This window comes from Orcinus orca, chromosome 8, assembly GCF_937001465.1.
Source record: "Orcinus orca chromosome 8, mOrcOrc1.1, whole genome shotgun sequence".
Classification (NCBI taxonomy): Eukaryota; Metazoa; Chordata; class Mammalia; order Artiodactyla; family Delphinidae; genus Orcinus; species Orcinus orca.
Window position 1 is genome coordinate 6,799,042 of NC_064566.1, and position 27,680 is coordinate 6,826,721.

Genomic DNA, 27,680 nt, shown 5'->3' on the forward strand with positions numbered 1-27,680 from the left:
TAATACCATTATTCTACCCACACTCATGGCCATCACAGCACTACTCAACCTGTATTTCTACATACGGCTCACTTACTCCACAGCACTAACTTTATTCCCCTCTACAAACAACATAAAATGACAATTTGACTCCACGAAACAAATAACCCTTCTACCAACTATAGTCGTAATATCCACAATACTTCTACCTCACAGCAATACTGTCAATCCTAGAATAGGAATTTAGGTTAGACCACACCAAGGACCTTCAAAGCCCTAAGCAAGTACAATTTACTTAATTCCTGCCCAATAAGGACTGCAAGACTATATCTTACATCAGTTGAATGCAAATCAAACACTTTAATTAAGCTAAATCCTCACTAGATTGGAGGGATACACTTCCCACGAATTTTTAGTTAACAGCTAAATACCCTAATCAACTGGCTTCAATCTACTTCTCCTGCCACGAGACAAAAAAGGCGGGAGAAAAAGACAAATACCGTATGCTAACACATATAAATGGAATTTAAGGAAAAAAAATGTCATGAAGAACCTAGGGGTAAGACAGGAATAAAGACACAGACCTACTGGAGAACGGACTTGAGGATATGGGGAGGGGGAAGGGTGAGCTGTGACAGGGCGAGAGAGAGGCATGGACATATATACACTAACAAACGTAAGGTAGGTAGCTAGTGGGAAGCAGCCACATGGCACAGGGATATCGGCTCGGTGCTTTGTGACCGCCTGGAGGGGTGGGATAGGGAGGGTGGGAGGGAGGGAGACGCAAGAGGGAAGAGATATGGGAACATATGTATATGTATAACTGATTCACTTTGTTATAAAGCAGAAACTAACCCACCATTGTAAAGCAATTATACCCCAATAAAGATGTTAAAAAAAAATCACATTTTAAGCAAAATGCACTACAGCATGTATAGCAGGTATCTATTTGTGTAAAAGATATGCAATATAGAAGATACATCTATGTGTGTATCCATAGGTTAATTTGAGGTTAATACCCTAGAATATGGCACAGTTGCCTTTGGAGAGATAAACTAGCACCCTGGGAATCATACGTGGGAAGAAGATTTCTTTTCACAGTGACTCTTCTGGTACTACTTAAAATTTTCATCACATGCATGTGTTAATCTTTCAGGTAAGAGGAAAAGTTAATCAATAAAAATTTTGATTACCTTTAAAAAAAAAAAAAAGGCAGGAGAAGTCCTGGCAGGGTTGAAGCTGCTTCCCTGAATTTGCAATTCAAAATGATCATTCACCAGGGGACTTGGCAAAAAGAGGGTTCCACCTCTGTCTTTAGATTTACAGTCTAATGCCTGCTCGGTCATTTTACCTACGTTCATAAATCGCTGATTATTTTCAACCAACCACAAAGACATTGGCACCTTATACCTACTATTTGGCCCCTGAGCAGGAATAGTGGGCACTGACCTAAGCTTATTAATTCGCGCTGAACTGGGCCAACCCGGCACACTGCTCGGAGACGACCAAATCTACAACGTACTAGTAACAGCCCACGCGTTTGTAATAATTTTCTTTATAGTCATACCCATTATAATTGGCGGATTTGGAAACTGCCTAGTGCCCTTAATAATTGGGGCACCCGATATAGCTTTCCCCCGTATAAACAACATAAGTTTCTGATTGCTCCCTCCTTCGTTCCTATTACTACTAGCATCATCAACAGTTGAAGCCGGCGCAGGCACAGGCTGAACTGTGTACCCTCCCTTAGCCGGAAACCTAGCACATGCAGGAGCTTCAGTTGACCTCACCATCTTCTCTCTGCACCTAGCTGGCGTATCCTCAATTCTCGGGGCCATTAATTTAATTTAATTTAATTTTTATTTTTTTATTTTTTTGCGGTACGCGGGCCTCTCCCTGCTGTGGCCTCTCCCGTTGCGGAGCACAGGCTCCGGACGCGCAGACCCAGCGGCCATGGCTCACGGGCCCAGCCGCTCCGCGGCATGTGGGACCTTCCCGGACCGGGGCACGAACCCGTGTCCCCTGCATCGGCAGGCGGGCGGACTCTCAACCACTTGCGCCACCAGAGAAGCCCAGGCCATTAATTTTATTACTACTATTATCAACATAAAACCACCCGCCATAACCCAATACCAAACACCACTCTTCGTATGATCAGTCCTAGTCACAGCACTATTACTTCTATTGTCCTTACCTGTCCTAGCATCCAGGATTACCATACTGTTAACCAACCGAAACTTGAATACAACTTTCTTTGATCCGGCAGGAGGAGGAGACCCAGTCCTATATCAACACTTCTTTTGATTCTTTGGACATCCCAAAGTATACATTTGAATCCTACCTGGGTTTGGGATAATTTCACACATTGTAACTTACTACTCAGGAAAAAAAAGAACCTTTCGGATATATAGGTATGGTATGAGCTATGGTATCAATCGGGTTCTTAGGTTTTATCGTATGAGCTCACCATATATTCACAGTAGGTATGGACATTGACCCGCGAGCGTACTTTACATCAGCCACTATAATTACTGCTATCCCTACAGGAGTAAAAGTATTTAGCTGACTGACAACACTTCACGGAGGCAGTATTAAATGATCACCAGCCCTGATGTGAGCCTTAGGTTTCATCTTCCTTTTCACAGTCGGTGGACTGACAGGTATTGTCCTAGCCGATTCGTTATTAGACATTGTCCTTCATGATACCCACTATGTAGTCGTACACTTTCACTACGTGCTCTCAGTGGGAGCTGTTTTCGCTATTATAGGGGGGTTTGTACACTGATTTCCACTATTCTCAGGATATACACTCAACTCAACATGAGCAAAAATTCACTGTGATTATATTCGTGGGTGTCAACCTAACCTTCTTCCCACAACATTTCCTAGGCTTATCTGGCATGCCTCGACGATACTCCGACTATCCAGATGCCTACACAACATGAAATACTATTTCATCAATAGGTTCATTCATCTCATTAACAGCAGTCATATTGATAACCTTCATTATCTGAGAAGCATTCACATCCAAACGAGAAGTATTATCAGTAGACCTCACTACCACAAATCTAGAGTGACTAAATGGATGCCCTCCACCATACCACACATTTGAAGAACCAGCCTACATGCATCTAAAGTAGGACTCAGTGCTTTCACTGCTCAGGGCCTAGGTTCGATCCCTGGTCAGGGAACTAAGATCCCTCAAGCCCTGCAGCACAGCCAAAAAACCCAAAAAACAAAACTCGTTGAACTGTACACTCAAAACATATGCATTTATTGTAGGCAAATATATCTTAATAAAATTGACTTAAAAAAAACAAGTGAAAATACCTGCCCTGCCACTTCTGTACTGTGTCTTCAAATGGGTATCTTCCCTTCTCTGTACCTCAATTCACTCATCTGTAAAATGGGAATCATAGTATCTCACGGGGTTGTTTTGAGAGATTTAAATGAGATTCATTCACATGAAGGGTCATGTTATGAGCACTCCACAAAGGCGAGATAATATTACTGAGGGAGAGCCATCCAGTCCCTGCTGGCACCTATGGAAACCCCAGTTGTTCCCTTCAATTGCATCTTGGCCTCCGCTACCCTGAGAGCAGGACCACTCCAGCTGGTCCAGTTGGACCAGCTCTTGATGCCAAGATCACACAACTCTTGGTGGCCAGGGGAACCCATCTCTCGTGCCCCAATCCCTGATGATGCCCAGAGACTCTTTGAAGCCCCTCAGACTGACTCTTGGCCTCCCATTGGCCATCAGCCTTGAGAACACCCTTGACCCTGGTTCCATCCCAGAAGCACAGCACAGGCGTCAGGGCTGTGAGCAACCCAATCTCTCAGGGTTCTCTTTTTGTTTCTACACCTCAGCCAGGGTGCAGGCCAGTGGGGACGGGGACACAGGCTCTTCCTGGGGACACCCCAACTTTTCCGCTCCTTTCTGAAGCCTCTGCTATTCCTCTCTTCTCCTCTCCTTTCATTATCTCCCTTGGGGAGGGTGGTAAGTTGATGGGCTCAATAGCGGAGCATTTGTTCTTCCACATCTATTGTTTATGACCCGGAAACCAGCACCGTGGCTCCTTCTGTTCCACTGTGTCCTGAGTCTGTGACTAGAGAGGGAGTGTCACCGGATAGAAGGAAGTGTGTGTGTGTGTGTGTGTGTGTGTGTGTGTGTGTTTGACCTGTGATGCTCTCTTAAGTGCTCACCTATTCCAAATAGCTATGAGGAGGAAGGGTGCAGTCCGAGGGAATGGCACTAACACTTGGTTTCGGGTCATGGCTGGACTGGAGAGAGATTTTGGAAGTAGAAGAGGCCAGAATGTGGGGGAGGAACTGAGAAGTTGGGGGTGGGGACGGGGGGAGCCAGTGCAGTGAGAACAGGCAAGCACACTTTGGGCTGGAGAAGGGCAGAACATGAGTTTAGTCACAAGTGCCTGTGGGCTCTAGCTAGGGAAGGCGGGGCAGGTGCAGGAGACATTGGCAGGGGTGGGAAAGGGGAACTCGGAGTTTGGGGAGGGTAGGGAGGGCAGCCGATCGAGCCTGTCTTGCTGCCTGCTTGTTTGGTGAATGGCAGTGAAGCAGCAGGATTTTCTTTCCTCCTTTGCCAAGATTTGAACAGAGTGAAGCTCTGGGATTGCCCTGGACCTATGGCCACTCCAAGCCCCAAGTCAGGGCATCTCATGCCGGATCAGCAGAGCCAGCCCCATGGCCCTGTCCCTTGTGTGGCTACCTCACCAAGGACCACATTTCCAAAGGGTCTCGAATCTGGAAATCTGCAATGATCCAGAAAGGCTAGAAGGGATGGGTGGGTGAGTGTGTCACTGTCAAAATGGAACTTTTTATTTCTCCCTTTAAAATGTCAATTCCACCAGGGCTAGAACTTTGTCTTTCTCACTGCTCTGTCCCAGGCACATTGTGGGTCCACAGTAAATACCTTGCTTGGGTCAAGGGGATTGGGTCTGAGGGGATTTCCTAGGGTGGGGAGCAGGCTAGTGTCTTCTGTGAGGCTCCATGGGCAGATGGCTGACCATCGCATGGAAACCAAAGGGAGACAGATTTTGACCCTACATCACAAAGGACCCTGAAAAAACAGAGCTGCTGTGAGCATACCGTTGTCTGAAGTGACCACGTTGAGGCCAGAGGTGGGCCCGAAGGGAAGATGACTTGCTTCAAGGCAGAACTGAAGGGCCCCTGTGGGTCTTTCCAGCCACTGCATCTAGGACTTGGCTCCCGAGTCACGTTGCGGTAGGTTCCTGCAACAAGATGTCAGCTCTTGAGTCAGACAGAATTGGATTTAAATCCTGGCCCCTCCATTAAGCTGTGTGACCTTGGGCAGGTTACCCAATGTCTCTGAACCTATTACCAAATCTGTAATATGGAGATCCTAGTGATAAAACACTCACCTCAAAGGCTGGCTATACGCATTAGATTCAAAGGATCAGCCATATACAGCATTTAGCTCAACATCTGGCACACAGCCAATGCTCAGCAAACATTAGCTATTGTTACTGTGCCGGAGATGGCCGGGTGGGGTGAGGGGGAGCTGGTGCCCAGGGCCCAGTGAACTAGGACAGAACACATGTAAAGTAAATCAACTGGTGGTTGGCCAGAAAAGTGTCTGACAGTGCCTTCATTAACTATCTGAGTGCACTTTTCTAGTTTGATAGAATTTTGATTCATACACTAAAGTTATCACTGGAAGGACAATATTCAGAGGTAAGGAAGGTGTCATTTTAGGAGAGTTATAGAAACAGATACTAAGTCCATAACTCATGCAGAGATTTCTCATACATGTCAGAGAACTGACAGATAACTTGGTTCTAAGTGCTTTACCTAAGCAGGGAGTTTCAGGCACTAGTTTTATTCTCTGTTAGAACAACCGGATCCAATGAAAGAAATATTTAGATTGTTTTGTAGACAATATTTAAATGGTTTTTATTAAAATCTATGTTAATACAAAGTGAATCATCTGTAGAAACAGAAATTTTATCAACAATGACAATAAAGTTGTAGTTTTAAAATATTTAGCAAACATAATTAACATTAGACCAACATCTAAAAATTCTCAGAACAAGAACAAGGTTAAAACACTGATTTGGAGACTCCCACTTGGAGCTAAACCCACAAGAGAGGCTGAATTAGTCCTAAAATGAACTTAATGCTCCTATGGCTCCCGCCCCCACTGAACTAACAGCAGAAGCAGAAACAAACCCTCCATGGAGGGAAGCTTTTCCAAGTAAGCCTACAGGATTGTTTGATCTCACAACCACCACCAAACACATGAAAGTAAACTACTGTGAGTGAATATCAGCAGAAACAAGAAACCACTTATGGTATATGGTGTGAGGTAAGGATTCAGTTTTGTTTCTCCCTCCCTATTGTTCCAGCACCATTTTTTGAAAAGATTTACCTTTCCACATTGAATTTTCTTGGTACCCTTATCAAAAATCAATTGACCATGTATATGTAGGTCTCTTCCTGGTCTCTCTAATTAGCTTCATTTACCTATATCTTTATATCATTATCTATATTTTTATACTAATATCCCACTTTCTTGGTTACTGCAGCATTTTTTTTTTTTTTTTTTACTTCAAAAAACCCTTCTTTTTTTTTTTGGCTGAACCACGCAGCATGCAGGATCTTAGTTCACCTACCAGGGATCGAACCCACGCCCCCTGCAGTGGAAGCTCAGAGTCTCAACCACTGGACCATCAAGGAAGTCCTTCAGAAAAAACCCTTCTATTTTTAAAAAAATTTATTTACTTATTTATTTTATTTTTGGCTGCATTGAGTCTTCATTGTTGTGCCCGGGCTTTCTCTAGTTGCTGCGAGAGAGGGCTACTCTTCATTGCAGTGCGTGGGCTTCTTATGGCGGTGGCTTCTCTTGTTGCGGAATGCAGGCTCTAGGTCCGTGAGCTTCAGTAGTTGTGGCATGTGGGCTCAGTAGTTGTGACACGCAGGTTCTAGAGTGCAGGCTCAGTAGTTGTGATGCACGGGCTTAGTTACTCTGCAACATGTAGGATCTTCCCGGACCAGGGACTGAGCCCGTGTCCCCTGCCTTGGCAGGCAGATTCTTAACCACTGCGCTACCAGGGAAGTCCAAAAACAAAAACAAAAACAAAACAAAAAAACAAAAAAAACCTTCTTTAATCAAATTCCAATATTTAGCTTTAAAATAAAATTTGAAATCAAGTAATGTAATTCCTCCAACTTTGTTCTTTTTCAAAGATGTTTTGTCTATTATAGGTCCTTTGCATTTCCATATACATTATAGAATCAACTTGTAGGATCTTTTGTAGATTCTGCCAGTATTTTAATTGAGAATGCACTGAATCTGTAGAGAAAGTTGGGGAGAACTGATGTCTTAACAATATTGAATCATCCAATCCATGAACCTGGTTGTTAGCCCAGTGAGTTAACCCAGTCCTCAGCCTTGTCTTCCTGTGGCTGCTGCAATTGCCCATACATACTTATCTATAGGCATTGTCAGTGAATCTCTTGATTTCCAGATATATTTCCGCTGTTCTCCTTGTGAAACAGAATCCTACCTCCTCATTATAATCAGACCTTGTTACTTCTGCCAGTGTGGATTTTGTTACTTCCATCACCAGGGAAGCCCCCATTATCTCTTAATATATTACCTCTCCTCCATGCTTTCCATATGTTCTTTCTGTGATTTATTAATAAAATGATTAGATAAACCACAAGGAAAAAATACTTGCAAGACAAACACCTGAAAAACTACTTATATCCGGAATATATAAAGAACCCCTGGGCTTCCCTGGTGGCACAGTGGTTAAGAATCTGCCTGCCAATGCAGGGGACACGGTTTTGAGCCCTGGTCCGGGAAGATCCCACATGCCATGGAGCAACTAAGCCCGTGTGCCACAACTACTGAGCCCACGTGCCGCAACTACTGAAGCCTGTGCACCTAGAGCCTGTGCTCTGCAACAAGAGAAGCCACCGCAATGTGAAGCCCATGCACCACAATGGAGTAGCCCCCGCTTGCTGCAACTAGAGAAAGCCTGCGCACAGCAACGAAGACCCAACGCAGCCAAAAATAAATAAAATAAATTTTTAAAAATTTGATCAGCGTGATAAAAACTCTCAGAAAAGTAGGAATAGAAAGGAACTTCTTCAACCTGATTAAAGGCATCTAGAGGAAAAACCTGCAGCAAACATGATACTAATAGTGAAAAAGAATGCTTTCCTCCCAAGATCTGGAAAAAAGGCGAGGATGTCCATTGCTACCACTTTAAATCAAACTCGTACTGGAAGTTCCAGCCAGTACAATAAAGTAAAAAAAAAAAAGAAAAAAGAAAAGAAATTAAAAGGTATCCAGCTATCTGAATTGGAAAGCAAAAAGCAAAGCTGCCTTTATTATAAACAACATGATCATCTATGTAGAAAATCCTAAGAAATTTACCCTCCACTCAAAAAAAAAACAAAAAGCTACAAGAACTAAAATGGGAGTTTGGCAAGGTTGCAATATTCAACAATAAATTATATTTCTATATACTAGCAACAATCATAAATTTAAAAACATTTAAAATACCATAACATATTGAATACTTAGGGATAAATTTAACAAAAGATGTGCAAGACCTATACACTGAAAACTACAAAACAAAATGCATAAATAAATTAAAGAAAACCTAAATAAGGGTAGAGATATACCTGAGATCATGGACGGAGAGACTTGATATTAAGATGTCAATGCTCCCCCAATTGTAGAAACTAACAAGCTGTATCTTAACATTTATAAGAAAATGGAAAGGATTGAAAAAAAAAGAAGAGGAAAGTTGAAGGATTACAGTACCTGATTTCAAGATATATTTTAATGCTACAGTAATTGAGACTTTGTGGTATTGGTGTAAAGATAAACATATAGATACATGCAACAGAATAAAGAGTCCAGAAGTATACCCATGTATATATGGTCAGTTGGTTTTCACAAGGTGTCAAAGTAATTCAATGGAGAAAGGATAATTTTTTCAACAAGTGGTGTTGAAACAATTCAATAACTGTATGAAAAACAGGGAAAAAAGAAAAAGAAAGAAGCATTCCCATACTTCATACTATCTACAAAAGTTAACTCGAAATGGATTATTAAAAAAAAAAAAAAATGGGACTTTCCTGGCGGTCCATTGGTTAAGACTCTGCACTTCCAAAACAGGGGATATGGGTTCCATCCCTGTTCGTGGAACTAAGATGCCACATGCTGCGCAGGGCAGCCAAAAAAGAAAAAAGAAAAAGAAATGGATAGACCTAAATGTAAGAGCCAAAACTCTAAAGCTTCTAGAAAAAAAAAATTGGAGAAAATCACAGTGGCCTTGGGTTTGACAAAGATTTCTTTCTTTTTAAAAAAAATTTATTGAAGTGTATTTGCATACAATATTATATTAGTTTCAGGTGTACAACATAGTGATTTGATATTTTTATAGAATACACATTATACAAAGTTATTATAAAATGTTGACTATTTTCTGCGCTGTACATTACAGCCTTGTGTCTTATTTATTTTATAACTGCCAGTTTGTACTTCCTAATCCCCTTCACTTATTTTGACCCTCTTCCCACCACTCTCCCCTCTAGTAGCCACTGGGTTTGTTCTCTGTATCTGTAAATCTGTGTCTGTTTTGTCATATTTATTCATTTGTTCTATTTTTTAGATTCTACATATAAGTGAAAACATACAGTATTTGTCTTTGTCTGACCTATTTCGCTAAGCATAATACCCTCCAGGTCCATCAATGTTGTTGCAAATAGTAAGATTTCATTCCTTTTTATGGCTGAGTAATATTCCATTATATGTCACATCTTTATCCATTCATCTCTAGATGGGCTCAGATTTCTTAAACATGACACAAAAGGTAAGAAGTACAAAAGAAAAAAAATGGGCTTCAGCAAAATGAAAATGTTTTATTCTGCAACTAATACTATTTTGAAAATGAAAAGGCAAGACACAGACTGGGAGAAAATATTTGCAAAGCATACACTCAACAAAGGACTTGTATTTAGACTATAGAAAACCACGTATAACCCAATTTTTTAAAAAAGGCAAACATCTGAATAATGCTTCACTAGATAAGATATATGGATAGCAAATAAGCATATGAAAAGATTCTCGAAAAACCTCTGGTAAGACTTCTACAGAGAAATAGAAAGTACAAATAAATAGCATAATGAATGAAAAGGGACACATAACTATAGTTACAGCACATATGAAAAAGATAAGAAAACTGTCATCAACCTCATGCCAATAGGTTTGAAAACTTAGGTAAAATAAATTCCAAGAAAAACACAACTTTTCAAAATTAACTCCGGAAAAGTGGAATAGTCCTATAAATACGAAATATTCCAATATATTAAAGAAACTGAAATAGTAGTTTAAAATTTTCCCACAAAGAAGTTATTTTTTAAAGAAATCCTTATATGGAGATATACGTAATTCTGTATTTATGAGTCAATATAATGATTGTTTTAAAATACTCTCCCACCCCCCAAAAAATGGGAGAGAGATGAAACAAAAATAGCAAAGCTGATAACTTATGTAAGCTGAAGGATGGCTATATGGGGGTTAATTACACCATTCTCTCTAATATTGAGTGTGTCTGAAAATGTTCATAATGAAAGGTTAAAATAAATAAATAAAATCTTTTGCAGAGAAATCAACAGCCACAGTCAATTTTACTGGTGAGTTTTACCAATCTTGCAAGTAATATATCATTCCAAATTTACATAGACTCTTCTGGGGAATAGAAAAGGGGGGATTTTTCCTCAAGTCATTCTATGAGGCTGGTACAACTTTCATACCAAAATTAGGCAAGGCCAGGGGGATGGGGAAGAAAAGGAAAACTACAGCCATTTTATTTACAAATACAGTTGTAAAATTTCCTCCTAAAATATCAGTGAATCAAATTCTACAATGTAACACACTGTGACCAAGTTAGGTTTATCCCAAGAATACAGGACGGTTTACTATTAGGAAATCTATGTCATACTTGGCATTAACAGATAAAGAAGAATCTTCTCCATAAATACAGGAAAAGCATTTGATAAAAAATCAACACCCAGGGAATTCCCTGGCAGGCCAGTGGTTGGGACTCAGCTCTTTCACTGCTGGGGCCGGTTTCAATCCCTGGTAGTGGAAATAAGATCTCGCAAGCCTCACGGTGCAGCCAAAAAAAAAAAAAAATCAACACCCATTTATCATAAATGCAGTAAACTAGAACTAGAAAGGAGCGTCCTTAACTTGGTAATAGATATGTACCAAAACAAACAAAACAAAAACAAAACTGAATGTAACCTAAGGACAAGAACTGTAAAAATATACTCTCTATTTAATCACATTATTGGTGGTAGAGTTGGTATCATTATTCTGAGTGTTTTGTGTATAGTATGAGACAGACCAAATGAGTAATTGTCTGGTATCACTGAGAGATTTGTTTTTATTGTAGTAAAATATACGTAATATAAAATTTACCTTTTTTTTTTTTTTTTTTTTTTTTTGCGGTACGCGGGCTTCTCACTGTTGTGGCCTCTCCTGTTGAGGAGCACAGGCTCCGGAGGCGCAGGCTCAGCGGCCATGGCTCACGGGCCCAGCCGCTCTGCGGCATGTGGGATCCTCCCGGACTGGGGCACAAACCCATGTCCCCTGCATCGGCAGGCTGACTCTCAACCACTGCGCCACCTGGGAAGGCCCAAAATTTACCATTTTAACCATGATTAAGTGTACAGTTCAGTGGCACTAAGTATATTCACTAACAATGTTGTGTTAGTTTCTGCTGTTCATTCTTTTTTAAGGCTGAATGATATGCCACTGTATGTATATACCACATTTTGTTTCTCTGTTCAAGGACATCTGGGTTGCTTCTACCTTTTGGCTATTGTGAATAATGCTGCTATGAACATTGAGTTCCTCTTTTCAATTGTTTTGTATATATACCCAGAGGTGGAATTGCTGGATCATATGGTAATTCTGTTTAATTTCTTGAGGATTACTCTTTTCCACAGCAGCTGCACCATTTTTCATTCCCATCAGTGATGTACAAAGAAACCACTTTCTCCACATCGTCGCCAACACTTGTTGTTTTGTTTTTCTGATAATAGCCATCCTAATGAGTATGAAGTAGGATTTCAGTGTGACTTTTCTTTGCATTTCCCAGATAGCTATTATGTTGAGCATCTTTTCATGTGCTTATTCGCCATTTTACATCTTCTTTGAAGAAATGTCCATTCAAGTCCATTGTTCATTTTTTATTTTTTATAAATTTATTTATTTTGGCTGCATTGGGTGTTCGTTGCTGCACTGGGGTTTTCTCTAGTTGCGGCGGGCAGGGGCCACTCTTCGTTGTGGTGGGCGGCCTTCTCATTGCAGTGGCTTCTCTTGTTGCGGACCAGGGGCTCTAGGCGTGCGGGCTTCAGTAGTTGTGGCTTGCTGGCTCTAGAGTGCAGACAGACTCAGTAATGCACAGGCTTAGTTGCTCCTCGGCATGTGGGATCTTCCCGGACCAGGGCTCAAGCCTGTGTCCCCTGCATTGGCAGGCGGATTCTTAACCACTGCATCACCAGGGAAGTCCCATTGCTCATTTTTTAAATTGGGTTGTTTGGTTTTTCTGATTGTTGACTTTTAGGAATTATTTATGTATTCTGGCCAAAGATGGAACAATTTGAAGTTCAATAAAAATTGTAATAGATTAAAGCACATCAAATATGCTTAAATGCATGCATTCATTAAGATATTGTTAAATGCTTACTAATCAATTTTAGAGGATGTTAAAGAACCAAAGGCATTATTCTGAAAACTGATAAAGAGAAATTCTATGCTCTAAAAAATCATTTTTAGGTATATATGCAAGAAAATTCTGGAGACATTCACAGGAATGTTCTTAACAACACGTTTATGATAGCAACAAACTGGAAACCCAAATGGCCATCCTCAGAATGAATAAATACAAAACTGTGGTACATTTACAGAATAGTATACAGCAGTAGAAAACTGAATAAACTATGAAACAGACAAATATTAGTAAGGTGTTGAGTGAAATATGCAGATAACAAAGGACAACAAATAACATGATACTCTCTTCATGGAAGTTCAAAGCTAAGCAAAACCAAACATGACATTGTGTAGGCATGTATACGTGAGTACAATTTTTTTCTTAAATTTTTTTTTTCTTTAGAAAAGTCAAAGGAATAACAAATACAGAATTCTGGATGATGGCATGCTAGACACAGGGATAAGGAGGGGATGAACAGGTGAGGACACGTGGGTAGATGTTAAGTCCTGTTGGTGCTCTATCCAGCCTCTCGAGTTTTGCAGTGGGTACACTGGAATTCAACATATTAATTTAAAAGTTAAAAGTTATACATGTATAAATTTTTAAAAGAGGATCATGCCAGGATCAATGATCATTGATCAATGATCATTAATCAAAGGTTATAGGTTTCCCTGGTGGCACAGTGGTTAAGAATCCACCTGCTAATGCAGGTGACAAGGGTTCGAGCCCTCGTCCGGGAAGATCCCACATGCCCTGGAACAACTAAGCCCGTGTGCCACAACTACTGAGCCTGCGCTCTAGAGCCCAAGAGCCACAACTACTGAGTCCAAGTGCTGCAACTACTGAAGCCTCGCACCTAGAGCCTGTGCTCTGCAACAAGAGAAGCCACTGCAATGAGAAGCCTGAGCATCGCAACAAAGAGTAGCCCCTGCTAGCCGCAACTAGAGAAAGCCCGCGCAGGAACGGAAGACCCAGCACAGCCAAAAATAAATAAATAAATAAATAATTTTAAAAGGATTATAATTAATCCATTCTGTCGTCCTGACGTCTGCCTCCTCATAAAAAGTAAGGTGACTTTTCTAATCCGGGCAGCCACATGAGAAACTGAAATGAGTGGGAGGGGTGGTAACTGTTTTCACTTTTCTCTTCCTGTTTTTTTAGAGCCTGGGAAAGAAAGTCAGAATTTCCAATCTTTTCCAATTCCCACATGATTCCCTAATTTAGAACGAACTTAGAGAAAATAAAAAGTCTTCCTCCATCTGGGGAAGACTCTGCCGCCTGCCATGGAGCATCCTCACTCTGGGATGAGGAAGCCGCCTTGGGGGGTGGGGGGGCGCGGTGTTCCAGGCCCACCCTCACCCCACTCGAACGTGCCTTGGGCTTGGCCTTGGGGGAGGCTGAGCTCTGCCCGGACCGCTGCACCCCTGGCGAGGAGTTACAGGACGTTTAATTAGTGGGAATGCTTTGGGAGACGGCTGGACCCCAGGAGGAAGCCCTGGGGAGACAGGGGGCGGGACGTGACCCTGAGGGTTCAAGCGGCCCCTGGGGGTCCCGGACCTTCTAAAACAGAGGCGGCAGGTTGCAGAGACGAGGCTCCAGAGATTTACCTCTGGGTTCCCCCTGCCCTCCCATTGCCCCCGAGGGCCGGCAGTGTGGGTGATCTTAAACAGATGAGCCTGGGCCCGGCTCGCCTGTGGGAGCGGACGCGGCGCGGAGCCTCAGGCCACCCTAGCGTGCAGCAGGATCCGCGAAGCCCACGATCCAAGCACTGCCAGGTGGAGAGGTCCGGGCATTTCCCTTTCCCCTCCTTGCAGCCAGATTGGGGAGGACGGGAAATTAAAAAGTGCTTCTGCGGCAACAACCACCGAGAAGCACTGAGCAGCACTTTTATCGACTAGGAAACCGTGAGGAGTTCAGCCACCTGGCCTTTGAGGGCAAAGCAGGCCCGAGACCTTCCCTGCGCAAGGCGGGCGGTCGAAGCCCGGCAGCCCTGGCTTTGCTCCAGACCCGGCTCGGGGTGACATCACCAAACTCCTCGGATCGGAGGAAGGGGGCCCCGAAATCCCCTAAAAACATTGTGAGTAATCGCCGGCCCCGCCCTCCAGGCGGGGCCCGAACTCGGGGACGAGCCGAGCCGCCCCGCCAGCCCCGGGAGCGGGCCCCAAGCGAGCAGCCTCTCGGTGCCCCGCGCAGCGCGCACTGGCTCCCGGTCCACAACAGCGTCGCCACGCACGGCCTCCCGGTCCTCCGCGTGGCGCTCACTCGCCCCTTACCCTCGCGAGGGGCGGCGGGGTCGGCGGCGGCGGCGGCGGCGGCGGCGGCGACCCAGCGCGCAAGCGCGGTCGGATTCCCGGCAGTGACGCGGCGGCGGGCGCGCGCAGCGCATTTCCGCCTCTGGCGAATGGCTCTGCTGTAGCGCGCGCCGCGGGCCCAGCTGCGACCCCGGCCCCGCCCCCGGGACCCCGGCCATGGACGGTGAGGGCGACCTCTGACCCCGCGGGGTGGCGGCGCTGGGGCCGCCGGGACCGCGGCGGGAGCCCCTGCGTCGCCTTCCGACTCTTCCTACGCCGATGGGCGCTGCGCAGGGAGCGGCCGGCCGGATGGTGGCGCGGGGCGGGGTTGGGCGTTCGGGGGTCTGACTCAGTTTCCCCTCTGGGTGTGGGGTGTGGGGGGAGCGTTGACTCGGTTTCCCCCCGGGGTCCGGGGGGGCAGTTCCGACTTAGTTTCCTCGTTAGGGGGGAATGTATCTGACTCAGTTTCCTCTCGGGATGGGGGGTGAGGGTGCCCTCCCTTGGTTTAACTTACGAAAATAGAAAAGACCCTGACTCAGTTTCCCCTGGTGGAGGGAGGCCCCATCCCCGGCTTCCCTCAGGAAGCAGGTGCTTCTGGCTCCTTTACCCCTGCCCCTTAGTTTCCCTGCAGGTTCCAGGTGTCAGGCCCCGACTCCGTGTCCCTGGGAAGGGGCCTGGCTCCATCTCCTCGCTGTGGGGAAGCAGGCCTTCCCTGGTGAGGACAGGATGTGGGCTTGTGCTGACCCTTGTCTCCCTCTCCTTTCAGACCTCTTCCCCCTCATCTTCCCCGCGGGTAAGTGGGCCATCCTTTCTCAGTGGGTTGGGACGAGCTCCCCAGGGCCAGGGGCAATGGGGTCAGCCATCTGATGGGGGCTGGCCCGCGTGTCCCCCACAGAGCCGGCCCAGGCCTCCGGCCCCTATGTGGAGATCATCGAGCAGCCCAAGCAGCGGGGCATGCGCTTTCGCTACAAGTGTGAGGGCCGCTCAGCAGGCAGTATCCCAGGCGAGAGGAGCACAGACACCACCAAGACCCACCCTACCATCAAGGTCAGCACAGCGCCCGGGTGGGGGACATTGAGTCAGTATGGGAGGGACTTGCGTTCAGGCCCACACAGTCTGTGTCTGGGAGGTGAGCCTGGAATTTCTGAGCCTCTAGGGTTCTCTCTGTACTTTGGACAGATCAATGGTTACACGGGGCCAGGGACAGTCCGCATCTCCCTGGTGACCAAGGACCCCCCTCACCGGCCTCACCCCCATGAGCTTGTGGGGAAAGACTGCCGGGATGGCTTCTATGAGGCTGAGCTCTGCCCGGACCGCTGCATCCACAGGTGAGCTTGTCATGGGTGGCAGGGGTGGTGGTGAGACGGAAGGCGGAGAGGCGGGGCAGTTGTGTAGCTGTTACAGTGTTACTCCTTTCTGGAGGGAGGACAGAATTCCTCACTCCTTGCTCTGTCCCCAGCTCTGCAAGCAGATTCCTTTGTCTTGAAATTGTCTGTGTCTCCTCTCTCAAGCGGAGAGGAGCTCCTTGTGAGCTCCATGGAAAAGAAATGGGTCCCTGCTCACCTCTGAACCCCTAACCCCTGTGGCTGGAAAGGCTAGTCGCTCAGTGTCACATCTCTCATAGCGGGAAAGAAAACCACTGAACCACCGGTCTCCCCTGAAGCTTACATACTAGTTGACAGAGGCAGGCCATAAATAAATATACAAATAACTAAACAAGATACTGTTAGGGAGTCACCATTTCAGTGATGGAAGTAAAGCAGTAATAGTTTGGAAGAAGAGCCCGAGGTGGGGGAGGCGAAGGAGCCGGTCTCATTTCTTTGGATTGGGAGGTCAGAAGGGCCTCTCGCAGGTAAGACCTAAATGTGGGAAAGCAGAGAAGCACCGAAGGAACACGCCCAGCAGAATGAACGCGTGCAAAAGCCTTTGAAGTGGGAATGAGTTTCATGTGTTTGGAGAAGGGAACGAAGCCCCTGTGGCAGAGGGTAGGGAGCCGGCAGGGACTGCCGCTGGGGCCAGGTGCCAGGGCACAGGGCCTTGTCAGCCAGAGTAGGGAGTGGCTTTCATGGTGGCATGGTTGGGGACCATTCAAGGGGCTTAAGCACGAAGTGCTCACCTGGCGAGTGGGTGGGGGAGAACGGGCAGAGTGGGCAAGGCAGGAGGGCCCATGCTCTTCTGGAGACAGTGGGACTGATGCCCGGGGGGGCCTCAGCTTCCAGAACCTGGGGATCCAGTGTGTAAAGAAGCGGGACCTGGAGCAGGCCATCAGTCAGCGCATCCAGACCAACAACAACCCCTTCCAAGGTGAGGGCGGCGGCGGCAAAGGCCTGGACCTGCCTGGAGCACCTCCAGCCTCTGTCGCCCCAAGGCCACCTTCCCCTCATCTGTCCCTCGCTGGCCAAGACCCACAGTACAGATGGAATCTTGCTGTTTACCACTGGGGAAAGAGACCCGGAGAGGGGACATAGGGAACGTGGCATCCAGGGTCACAAGTGGAGTCAGTGATGGGTCTAGAACCTTCTCTTCCTCCTCTTCTAGGGCTCCTACCGTTTCACATGCCCTCAAACAGCCCTCCCAACCCAGAGCTCACCCCTGCACACACACACGTCCCGCTCCATCCCCTGCCCAGGCTCGCCTGACCATCTCTTTTTCTGGCAGTTCCCGTAGAAGAGCAGCGTGGGGACTACGACCTGAATGCTGTCCGGCTCTGCTTCCAGGTGACAGTGCGGGACCCGGCAGGCAGGCCCCTACGCCTGTCGCCTGCCCTCTCTCATCCCATCTTTGACAACCGTGAGTGGCCAGGGAGCTGCAGGCAGGGAGGAGGGGTGGACCTGTGAGGAGGAAGTGGGGGCGGGCACGGGGGCCTGCAAAAGTTGCTCTGGCTTCGTCCGGTCATCCAGCGGATTCGTCATCTCCTCTGTGCCCAGAACTGTGCTGGCTGGAGAGACGAGGCAAAGAAGACCCAGAGCTGCCCTCGAGGTGCAGCTTCCAGGCTGGCAGGGAGTCAGATGGGAGACAGGCATTTCCAATACGTGATAAGAGGGTGGTATGCCCAGAACTGTACTAATGACTCCAGGAAATGAACTCCCAGAAATGAGATAATGTTAGAGAGTAATAATTCAATGATGAAAGCTCACAGGAAGTTCACAGATGAATGGGGCCGACGTAGATCAACTGCAGTCTTTAATTAAGTAGCCAGCAGGATGAGTGAAAATAAAAGGCCTTTGGAGCCCCGAGGCCCAGAAACCAGGATGAACCGGGGGGTCAGGAGGGAAGGGTTCATTGCCAGGGTGGGTATGAATGGGCCTTGAAGATTACTTGGGTCAGGTGGAGAAAGAGGAGTTGTGATCCCCTTGGTTCACATTGGACTGTGAGCTCCATGGGGGCAGAGACGTTTAGGTTTTGTGCGTGGTTATATCCTTCAGGCCTAGAACAGAGCTGGGGACAGAGTAGGTGCTAGTAGATAAACAGTTGCTGAATTGGTTGGGGTGAGGAGCCAGTGGGAATGGTCGGACCTTGGCTGCAGAGGTACAGTCAGCAAGCTCTGGACAGCCTAGGCTCTGGGCTGGGCAGGAGCCTTGCATTTCCTGCAGGTCAGCCCAGGAGACCTCCGGTGGTTCAGGGCTTCCTTCCTTATTCCCACACCCTCAGGCGCCCCCAACACTGCCGAGCTCAAGATCTGCCGAGTGAATCGGAACTCTGGGAGCTGCCTTGGGGGGGATGAGATCTTCCTGCTGTGTGACAAGGTGCAGAAAGGTACATACCTGGGAGGAGGGCTGTGCTCTTTGGATCAGGAGGTGAAGGGCAGGGCTGAGCAGACATGGGGTGAGTGTCAGGGAACTGGTGTAGACACTCCCCCAACACCTTGGGGACAGTAGGGCGATGTATGTCCAAAGATAAGTAGCAGCAATTGTAGGGGGTGGCGGGCTGGGTGAGCTGAGCGCGGTGACCCACGAAGCCACCCCATCTCTGGCAGAGGATATCGAGGTGTATTTCACGGGACCAGGCTGGGAGGCCCGAGGCTCCTTTTCACAAGCTGATGTGCACCGGCAAGTGGCCATTGTGTTCCGGACGCCCCCCTATGCGGACCCCAGCCTGCAGGCCCCCGTGCGCGTCTCCATGCAGCTGCGGCGGCCTTCTGATCGGGAGCTCAGCGAACCCATGGAATTCCAGTACTTGCCAGACACAGGTACCCAGCTGGGGAGGGTAGCAGCAGGGCTGTTGGGCTCCAGCCAATGGGAGTGAGGCCAGGCCTGGATGTGGCAGCTGTAGGTGAGGGTCAGAAGCTGGAGTCGGGCGGGGATTTACACAGTAATCAGATTATCTTTCTTGCCTCATTTAATAGTAACGATACCCAAGACTTACTGAGCTCTTATTACGGGTATGGCCCTATTCCAGGCATATCAGCGAATTACCTGATTTTATTCTCTAATGAACCTTTTGAGGTGGGAGTGAGCATCTAACCTGCCTGAGGTCACATACTCTGAGTCGGCAGACCCAGACCTCATTTGAACCCAAGCCATCTGGCTCCAGGGTCCTGTTGCCACACCGGATCTCTCTTATCACTACCACACAGCCATGGTTTGGTCAAGGCTTTCGGGTATCTGATCAAATAGGAATAGCTGGAGTGATCCTTTATTCAAAGTCCGTCATCCAGCCTGAGAGTGTTTCCTGCCCTGGGAACTGTCTAATAGAGTCTAGAAAACAACCCCCAAAACGGCCATCAGTTCATTCCACACATAATCACTGAGTGTCCACTTGGTGCCAGGGCCTGTGCCAGGTAATCTGAATACAAAAATGAATGAGACATATGCCCTGCTCTTTGGAAACTCAGGCACATGAGGAGGACACACATGCAAAACAGAGCCTTAAGTTACAGAGTAACGTGCGAAATGGAGGTGTGTGCAAAATACCGTGGGAGCTGGAGCCGGCTGCCTGGAGGAGTTGCCATTTGAGTTGGAGAAAGACCCAGAAGTGCATTTTCTAGGCAGGTGGCGCAGCATCTGGAAGGGCACGGGTGTAGGAGGGTGCCCGGCACAGCACATCTGGGGACAGCTTCGAGGGGGGAGCTGATGTGGGCGGTGAGCAGGCCCCGGCAGGAGGGCTGGTTTTCTTTGTTTGTTTTGTTTTGTTTTTGGCTGTGCCACGTGGCATGTGGGATCTTAGTTCCCGACCAGGGATCAAACCCTTGCCCCCTGCAGTGGAGGTGCAGAGTCTTAACCACTGGATTGCCAGGGAAGCCCCAGAAGGGCCTTGAAGGTTGGACTCTAGGCATTCATCCACGGTTGCATCCTAAGGCAGTGGGGAGCCACCAAAGGTTTCTGAGCAGAGAAGTGACACGAGCAGATCTGGAAGCTCGCTTTGGCAGCAGCGTGCAGAGGATCTGAGACGGGAGACTCGGGGTGGGGAGGCCATTTTGGAAGACGTTTTGGTCATCCTGGGAGAGGAGGCGCCATGTGAACGTTGCAGAGGGAGTGCAAAGCGAGCCGGTCTCACCTACTGCTGGCCTCCTCGGGGACTCTCAGCCCCACGGGCCCTTTGCGTACAACACACAGCAAGCCCAGTCCCCCTCAGGACCAGTGTTCTAGCTGTTGCGTCTGCTTGGAATGCTCGGCCCCCAGATCTTCACGCGATGGGCTCACACCAGTGCTTCCCTGGACACCTTTAAACTAGATTCCTTGATCTTCTGGTGGTGTTACATCACCCTGTGCCTCTCCCTCAGAGCTCCTATCACTTGTATGTGGTTGTGTCTTCGCCCCTCTGTCATCAGGATGTCAACTTTGGGAGCAGGAACCTTGTCTGCTTACTCAGGGCCATATCCCAGTGGCTCAAACGGAGGCTGGCATGCAGTAGGTGCTTGGTAAATATGTGTCTAGGGGCTGAATGGTAGGGAGTGAGAAAGAGGAAGATGCTGAGGATGTGTCCAAGGTTTGGGGACAGGGCAGAGAGGTAGGGAGGGAACACAGAAGGAGAAAGAACCAGAACCAGGTGTCTGAGGTGAGATGGTGAGGTTGGCTTTGGACTGTTGGCGTTGATTCCTCTGGGGTTATCCAAGTGCAGCAGTAGTTAGAAAGTTCTGAAAGCTTCAGACTGAACTCTGAAACCATTAGAGAGAAGATTAAGAGTCTGCTGAAGTCTTAAGCTGGTCTGTCATGCCTGGGCTGCCCCAGAGAGCAGAGGGCACAGTGCCAGGCCTGATCAAGGCTGGAGGGGAACAGGGATGTCAGCTGTGCCCCTGACTTGGGAGTACCTGTGTGGCCTTCAGAGGGCAGATTGAGGTAACAGAGGTCTTCTCACAAAGCCATGGCATTCTTAAAATTGTTTTGTTTTGTTTTGGCGGCATTGGGTCTTCGTTGCTGCGCGCGGGCTTTCTCTAGTTGCAGCGAGCAGGGGCTACTCTTTTTTTTTTTGCGGTACGCAGGCCTCTCTCACTGTTGTGATCTCTCCCGTTGCGGAGCACAGGCTCCAGACGCGCAGCCTCAGTGGCCATGGCTCATGGGCCCAGCCGCTCCATGGCATGTGGGATCTTCCCAGACCAGGGCACGAACCCGCGTCCCCTGCATCAGCAGGCGGACTCAACCACTGCGCCACCAGGGAAGCCCGGGGCTACTCTTCATTGCAGTGCGCGGGCTTCTCACTGTGGTGGCTTCTCTTGTTGCGGAGCACAGGCTCTAGGCAGCACGCTGGCTTCAGTAGTTGTGGCACATGGGTTCAGTAGTTGTGGCTTACAGGCTCTAGAGCGCAGGCTCAGTAGTTGTGGGGCACGCACTTAGTTGCTCCGCAGCACGTGGGATCTTCCTGGACCTGGGATCAAACCCGTGTCCCCTGCATTGGCAGGCAGGTTCTTAACCACTGCGCTGGCAGGGAAGTCCCCATTCTTATAATTGTTGAGTGTCACAGAGTCACACAGCTCTTCTCATTGGCTGAGAAGGTTTGGAGAAAGGGTCTTCGGGAAGTTTGTCCCGTCACCTACCTCCCAAGGGTCCTTTGAGAGCTTTGGGGGTCCAACTGGGGAGAGTAAGACCCGCTTTTCTCCATTACTTTCCCAGATGATCGCCACCGGATTGAGGAGAAACGCAAAAGGACGTATGAGACCTTTAAGAGCATCATGAAAAAGAGCCCTTTCAATGGTAAGAGGGGCAGTGGGAGAATTAGAGAGAAGGCGGGGGAAGGGGGACCTTGGGCGCCATGAACTGACCCAGACTTCGCCTCACAGGACCCACCGACCACCGGCCTCCGACCCGGCGCATCGCTGTGCCTTCCCGCAGCTCAACTTCCGTCCCCAAGCCACGTAAGGATTTCCTTAAGGTTGCCCCACCAGAACTATAGGCTCAATTCTGTTCAGTGCGTGGTTTAGACCCATTCTGGGAGGGAGATGAGCGGTCAGTCTCAGCAGCAGACGTCTGAAGGCTGCTCTCTGTTGGGCTCCTGTTTCTCAGGGCCTGAGGCCTAGTTGCCTGTGTCACAGCCATCAGGGAAGCGGTGAAGATGCAGATTCCTGGGCCCCTAACAGACCTGTGGAATCAGAGGCTCTGGAGGTGTGGCCCCGGAACCAGCAACCTCTTGGGGATGAGAACCCCTATGCCAGTTAAACCCCACGTTGGAGACCTTGGAGACCTTGAGATACAGAAGTTTCAAAAATGCACAGTCTCTGCCCTCAGCTCTCCATTGAAGTGGGGCAACAAAAAAAATCACCTCTAAAGTAGCAAAACGTGGCTCAAAGAAGAATGACGACCCCCTGCTTACTGGGTGTTGCTGGGGCCCAGGCCCACTTAGGGCTTGGTCTTTCAGCTGTATGACGAGGTTTCGCCAGCTCTGAAAGCGTCCCTTCCTCTGAAAGGCTGTGAGAGTTTTGTGGGCTGGGGTAGACAGGGAACGCTCCAAGGAGCTGAGGCTAGAGCTGGACCTTACAGGCGAGGGCAGATTGCATTAAGAGGAGGGTGCTAGGGTGCTGGCCGTGACCGCACAGAGAAGGACTGACCTAAGCAGTCTTGACAGCAGCTGGGGTCCAGAGGCTGGGGTGGGCCTCTGAGGCTTTCTGTGACCCCTGCCTCTCTGTTTCTCTTTCCAGCTCCCCAGCCCTATCCCTTTACACCATCTCTCAGCACCATCAACTTTGAGGAGTTCTCCCCCATGGTCTTTCCTTCTGGGCAGATCCCAAGCCAGACCTCGGCCTTGGCACCGGCCCCTGCCCTAGTCCTGGCCCAGGCCCCAGCCCCTGCCCCAGCCATGGCATCAGCCCTGGCCCAGGCCCCAGCCCCTGGCCCCGTCCTAGCCCCAGGCCTTGCTCAGGCTGTGACCCCACCTGCCCCCAAGACTAACCCGGCTGGGGAAGGGACACTGACAGAGGCTCTGCTGCAGCTGCAGTTTGACGCTGATGAAGACCTGGGGGCCCTGCTCGGCAATAGCACAGATCCAGCCGTGTTCACAGACCTGGCATCCGTCGACAACTCTGAGTTTCAGCAGCTGCTGAACCAGGGTGTACCCATGGCCCCCCATACAGCTGAGCCCATGCTGATGGAGTACCCTGAGGCTATAACTCGTCTGGTGACAGGGTCCCAGAGGCCCCCTGACCCAGTTCCCACTCCCCTGGGAGCCTCTGGCCTCACCAACGGCCTTCTCTCAGGGGATGAAGACTTCTCCTCCATTGCGGACATGGACTTCTCAGCCCTTCTGAGTCAGATCAGCTCCTAAAGGGCAGGGACCTGCCCTGCCCTGCCCAGAGCACTGGGTTGCAAGCCCTCCCAAAGCAAGCACTTACGGATTCGGGGGGGGGGGGGGGGTGTTCTCCAGCTGCCCCCTACTTCTTTGGGTGATGTCTTTCTGGGGAGGGGGGTGCATTTTATTCTTCTATTGGCAGTAGCTGTCTCTCTCTTTTTGGAGGTGCTTAAGCAGAAGCATTAACTTCTCTGGAAAGGGGAGAGCTGGGAAAACTCAAACTCTTCCTTCCCTTATCCTGATATTCAGCTCCAGTCTCTATAGGGAATTTTGGGGTCCCTCAACCCCACCCTCCAGCTTCTAGTACTCTCCTAGAGAGAGGGACAGGCTGGAGCTATGGCCTTTGAGGCCACAAAGCCTTATTACCAAGTGTCTGCCTCAAATCGTGGGTTCACTTACACCTTGAGCCAAAATAATGCCCCTGTTACCAGCCCCTGTGTGGTGCTGGCGTTCTTTGTGCCAAACCACCAGCATTTGAGGGGCTGGCCTTCCTACCCTGCAGAGGGCTCTGCCAGCTCTTTCCTTGCTGGGCTGTGGTTGAAGGGAACTGGTGGGATAGCACTGGCCTTCTCCAGGATCCAGGGAGGTTCTCTCTGAGACTGCTCTGTTCCCCCTTTTCTCAAGTGCCTTAGTAGTAGGGCGAGTTGTTTGGAGGGTCAGGGGGAGAGCAGGCTGACTGCTCTCCAGTCAAAAGGCTCAGTTTTTAGTGAAGAATCAAAGTGTTTATAGACTATTGCTTTTTCTACTCTGAACTAATAAATTCATTGCCAAGCTGGCCAGAGATTTGCCTTCTTTCAGCAAACAGGACACTCTTTGCTGGTCATTTCAGGCTGGACGTTGGTGATACAGAGTTGGATGAATACGTTGCCATCCGGGAGCCTGCAGTCCGAGGATGCCTGTGGAAACCCCTGGATACCAGCCGGTGGATGAGAGCAGTCAGCCAGGGGGTGGGAGTGGGTGGAGGTCCCAGCCTAGTGAGAGCCCGGTAGGGCCCAGCAGCTGTGGGGATGGAGCATTTTCAGGAAGGGTTTCACAGAGGCCACGCTAGCTTCAGGTCTTACATCAACAGAGGAGGGTGGATTTCGCAGAGGGACTAGCCAGCGTTTGTAGGTGAGCGGGGTAAGAGAGACGACGTTGAAAGTTTCGATGGGGTCATTCTGTGAAAGATAAAGAACGCGGGGCTAAGAGGTTTGGATTTCATCCCTTAAATGGATGAGGGAGTGTTTGCATGTGTTGGGGAAGGGGAGGTGCCAGGTAAAGGTCTATGCTTTGACACCTTGCCCTGGGAGCACCGAGGAAATCTTAACCGAAGCCGCCGTTCCACCACCGCGCGCGCCCAAGAGTCCTGAACAAAAACAAATCGACTTCCAGAGGGACTAGAACTGGACGTACTTCCGGCTTGGCCCGACGCACGCGCAGTAAAGCAGGGTCGCCAGAGGCTGTGGCCCGCTAGGGCCTGCCGTCGCTAGTGCGCATGCGCAAGGATAGCAGTCTACAATAGGGACGCCAGGTAATGCGCTTCAGGAAAACCCATCTTGAGGCCGGTGGCGTCGCAGGGTTTTGCGGGAGGGTGAAGGCAGGAGCAACCGGGTTTCAGTGGGACGTGCTGCAAATCTACCGAGTCCCCTGGGAACACAGTAGGCCCAGGGTGCAGACTCCGATGGACGGTGTCTACGAGGAAAGATGCCAGCTGGCGGCGGAATGTTGGCGAACCGGAAAGCATCGAGCGAATCGTGCTTTGCTCCAGGCTCTTGTTCAGGGGGCAGGGTCTGAAGCAGGTGGACCACTCTGGGACCAGGCCAAGCTGTACTTACGCGCGAGGGGCGGAACCCGAGCATGATGGCCAGGTCAGGACCCCGGCGAACCTGCCGGGGGCGGGGCGGTGCTTGGGGAGGTGGGGCTTGATGGAGCAACGGCGCTGTAAATGGGGCGAGGGCGAGCGCCAGGAGGGACCTGGCAGGGTGAGAAGGCTAACCAGAGGAAACTGATGGCAGAGCTGCCCGCAGTGTGGCCAACCTGAGACCCAGAGGGGAATGAGCGAGCCCAGGTCCTCCAGCCCAGGCTGTGCCTCGCTCTTGGCTTTCCCAGTGTCCTGAAGTGACATCCCGTGACCCCCAGAAGCCCTCTCACGGTCCTTCCCACACTCCCTGAGTGACCTCATCATGCTCATGGCTCACCAGTCCCAAATCCTTGTCTCCAGCCCAGACTTCTCTCTCCAGTGCGCCAGCACACTGGACATCTCACACTGACATCCCTCAGGCCTCTCAAACTCTCCGTGTTCCAAAGAACCCCAGCCAGCCCCAGGCTGCCCTTCCCCCTCCCTGTCTCAGCCTTGGCCTTACCATCCCTCAGGGGCTCCAGCCAGAAACCTGGCCACCACCGTGGATTCTGCATCTTCTCCCCTAGCAACTCGAGTCCACCTCCTCACTGGGTCCTGGCAAATGTGCCCAGTTCCTCTCATCTCCACTGCTGTCATCTAGTTTCAGCCACCACCTCTTCCACTGGGGCTGCTACTACAGCCTCCTCCCTGGCCTTGCCTTCCCTGTAGCCGAAGGGCTCTGACACCCAAATCACATCACCCTCCCTTTGAACATCTATCACACCAGAGCCTTCCACCCTGCACTGTGAGGGCTCCTCACTACAGTCCACCAGGTGAAAGCTGGGACACAGTGCTGGGAACTGCTAGTCCAGGAGCTCTAGTGCACCCATTCACAGCCCTTTCTGATTCAGCTCCAGCCTCCTTGACCCTGGGTCCCTACGTAGGCTGACTCCAGTCCAACAGGCCCCCCAGACTGGTTCTACCCAGGATCCCTTTGCCTTCTCTACCTGGTGAACAGGACACTGAGCCTTGATTTTATTTTTACATTTTGGCCACACCTTGCGGCACATGGGATCTTAGTTCCCTGACCAGGGATCGAATGTCCCCACATTGAACCTTTAAAACTCAGCCCCAGGACTTCACTGGTGGTCCAGTGGTTTAAAACTCCATGTTCCCAATGCAGGGGGCCCGGGTTCGATCCCTGGTCAGGGAACGAGATCCTGCATGCCGCAACTAAAGATCCCACACACCACAATGAAGATCCCGCGTGCCTCAACTAAGACCCAGGGCAGACAAATAAAAAACAAAAGAACCCTCAGCCCTCACATTACCTCCTCCATGAAGCTTGAGCCCCTGAAGCTGTTTCTCAGAGCCAAGCTCATCCTGCCAAAGCCTGAGTTTATGGACCCCAGGGCCTGAGTCTCAGCAGGGCTGAACTAGGCATGTGATGCTGCGCAAGTCAGTGCCGTCTGGGCCTCAGATCCAGAAAACAGTTTAGACACGATTCAAGTTTGGACCTGCTGATGCCACTCACAGGAAAGGGCCCAGCCTGCTGAGGAACAAGGGGTCATGGGCTAGTGAGGACAGAAGTGGGTCAAGGGCTGATTTCCTCTGGGACATGGAAACATCTCTCAGGCAACTAAGGCAGAGAAGCTACTACCTCTGGAATTGGGGCCTGCCAGATCTGGCCAGGTGACTGAGGGAGTGCCAGGCTTGGGGGCTCAGTGTCTACAGAGAGGAGAGCGGGGCCTGTACTGGGGACAGGGCCTTTAAAGAGGGCATGGGCAGGTGCCCCTTGGCCCCTAAGCGCCTTTCCTCTCCCGCCCAGAGGGGCTCTGCCTCTGATCTCGGCCCCGCAGGTCTGGTTCTAGGGCAGGGGCCTGGCTCCAACGATTAAGCAGAATAGGTACAGAGTGTGGCCACCTGCTTCCCAACAGACCAAACCAATGTTTGTGGGACAGAAGCCAAGGGTGGCCTAGCCTCAGAGAACCCCTCAGTTTGTGCCAGCCCAACTCTGAGCCACTGTCCCGGGAGCTTGGCCGGGGCCTGAGGGGGCAAAGCCCCTTCCCACATCACGTCATGAACACCTGTGTG

The 27,680-nt window shown here is 49.4% G+C and overlaps 1 protein-coding gene across 7 annotated transcripts; it reads left to right on the plus strand.

Moving 5' to 3' along the window:
- Positions 1-14,649: 14,649 nt before the first annotated feature.
- Positions 14,650-25,630, plus strand: RELA (RELA proto-oncogene, NF-kB subunit). 7 transcript variants are annotated; one of them, XM_033416697.2, is made up of 11 exons: positions 14,650-14,835; positions 15,816-15,842; positions 15,945-16,096; positions 16,229-16,377; positions 17,262-17,353; positions 17,708-17,839; positions 18,701-18,805; positions 19,026-19,238; positions 22,099-22,179; positions 22,266-22,340; positions 23,121-24,543. In XM_033416697.2, the coding sequence occupies exons 3-11, from the start codon at positions 16,004-16,006 to the stop codon at positions 23,741-23,743; spliced, it is 1,563 nt and encodes a 520-aa protein (XP_033272588.1). In that variant the 5' UTR covers positions 14,650-14,835; positions 15,816-15,842; positions 15,945-16,003; the 3' UTR covers positions 23,744-24,543. The 7 variants fall into 7 exon arrangements, with proteins under 7 accessions (XP_033272588.1, XP_033272597.1, XP_004264414.1 ...); XM_033416706.2 differs by lacking the exons at positions 14,650-14,835; positions 23,121-24,543 and adding exons at positions 14,895-15,233; positions 24,597-25,630; XM_004264367.3 differs by lacking the exon at positions 14,650-14,835 and adding an exon at positions 14,899-15,233.
- Positions 25,631-27,680: the final 2,050 nt, after the last annotated feature.

Bases quoted from the DNA above. Each gene is read 5' to 3' on its own strand.
- RELA (XM_004264366.4), top strand. The intron at 16,378-17,261 runs GTGAGCTTGTCA...GGGGGGCCTCAG, and splicing joins CCGGACCGCTGCATCCACAG to CTTCCAGAACCTGGGGATCC. The intron at 18,806-19,025 runs GTACATACCTGG...CATCTCTGGCAG, and splicing joins GTGTGACAAGGTGCAGAAAG to AGGATATCGAGGTGTATTTC.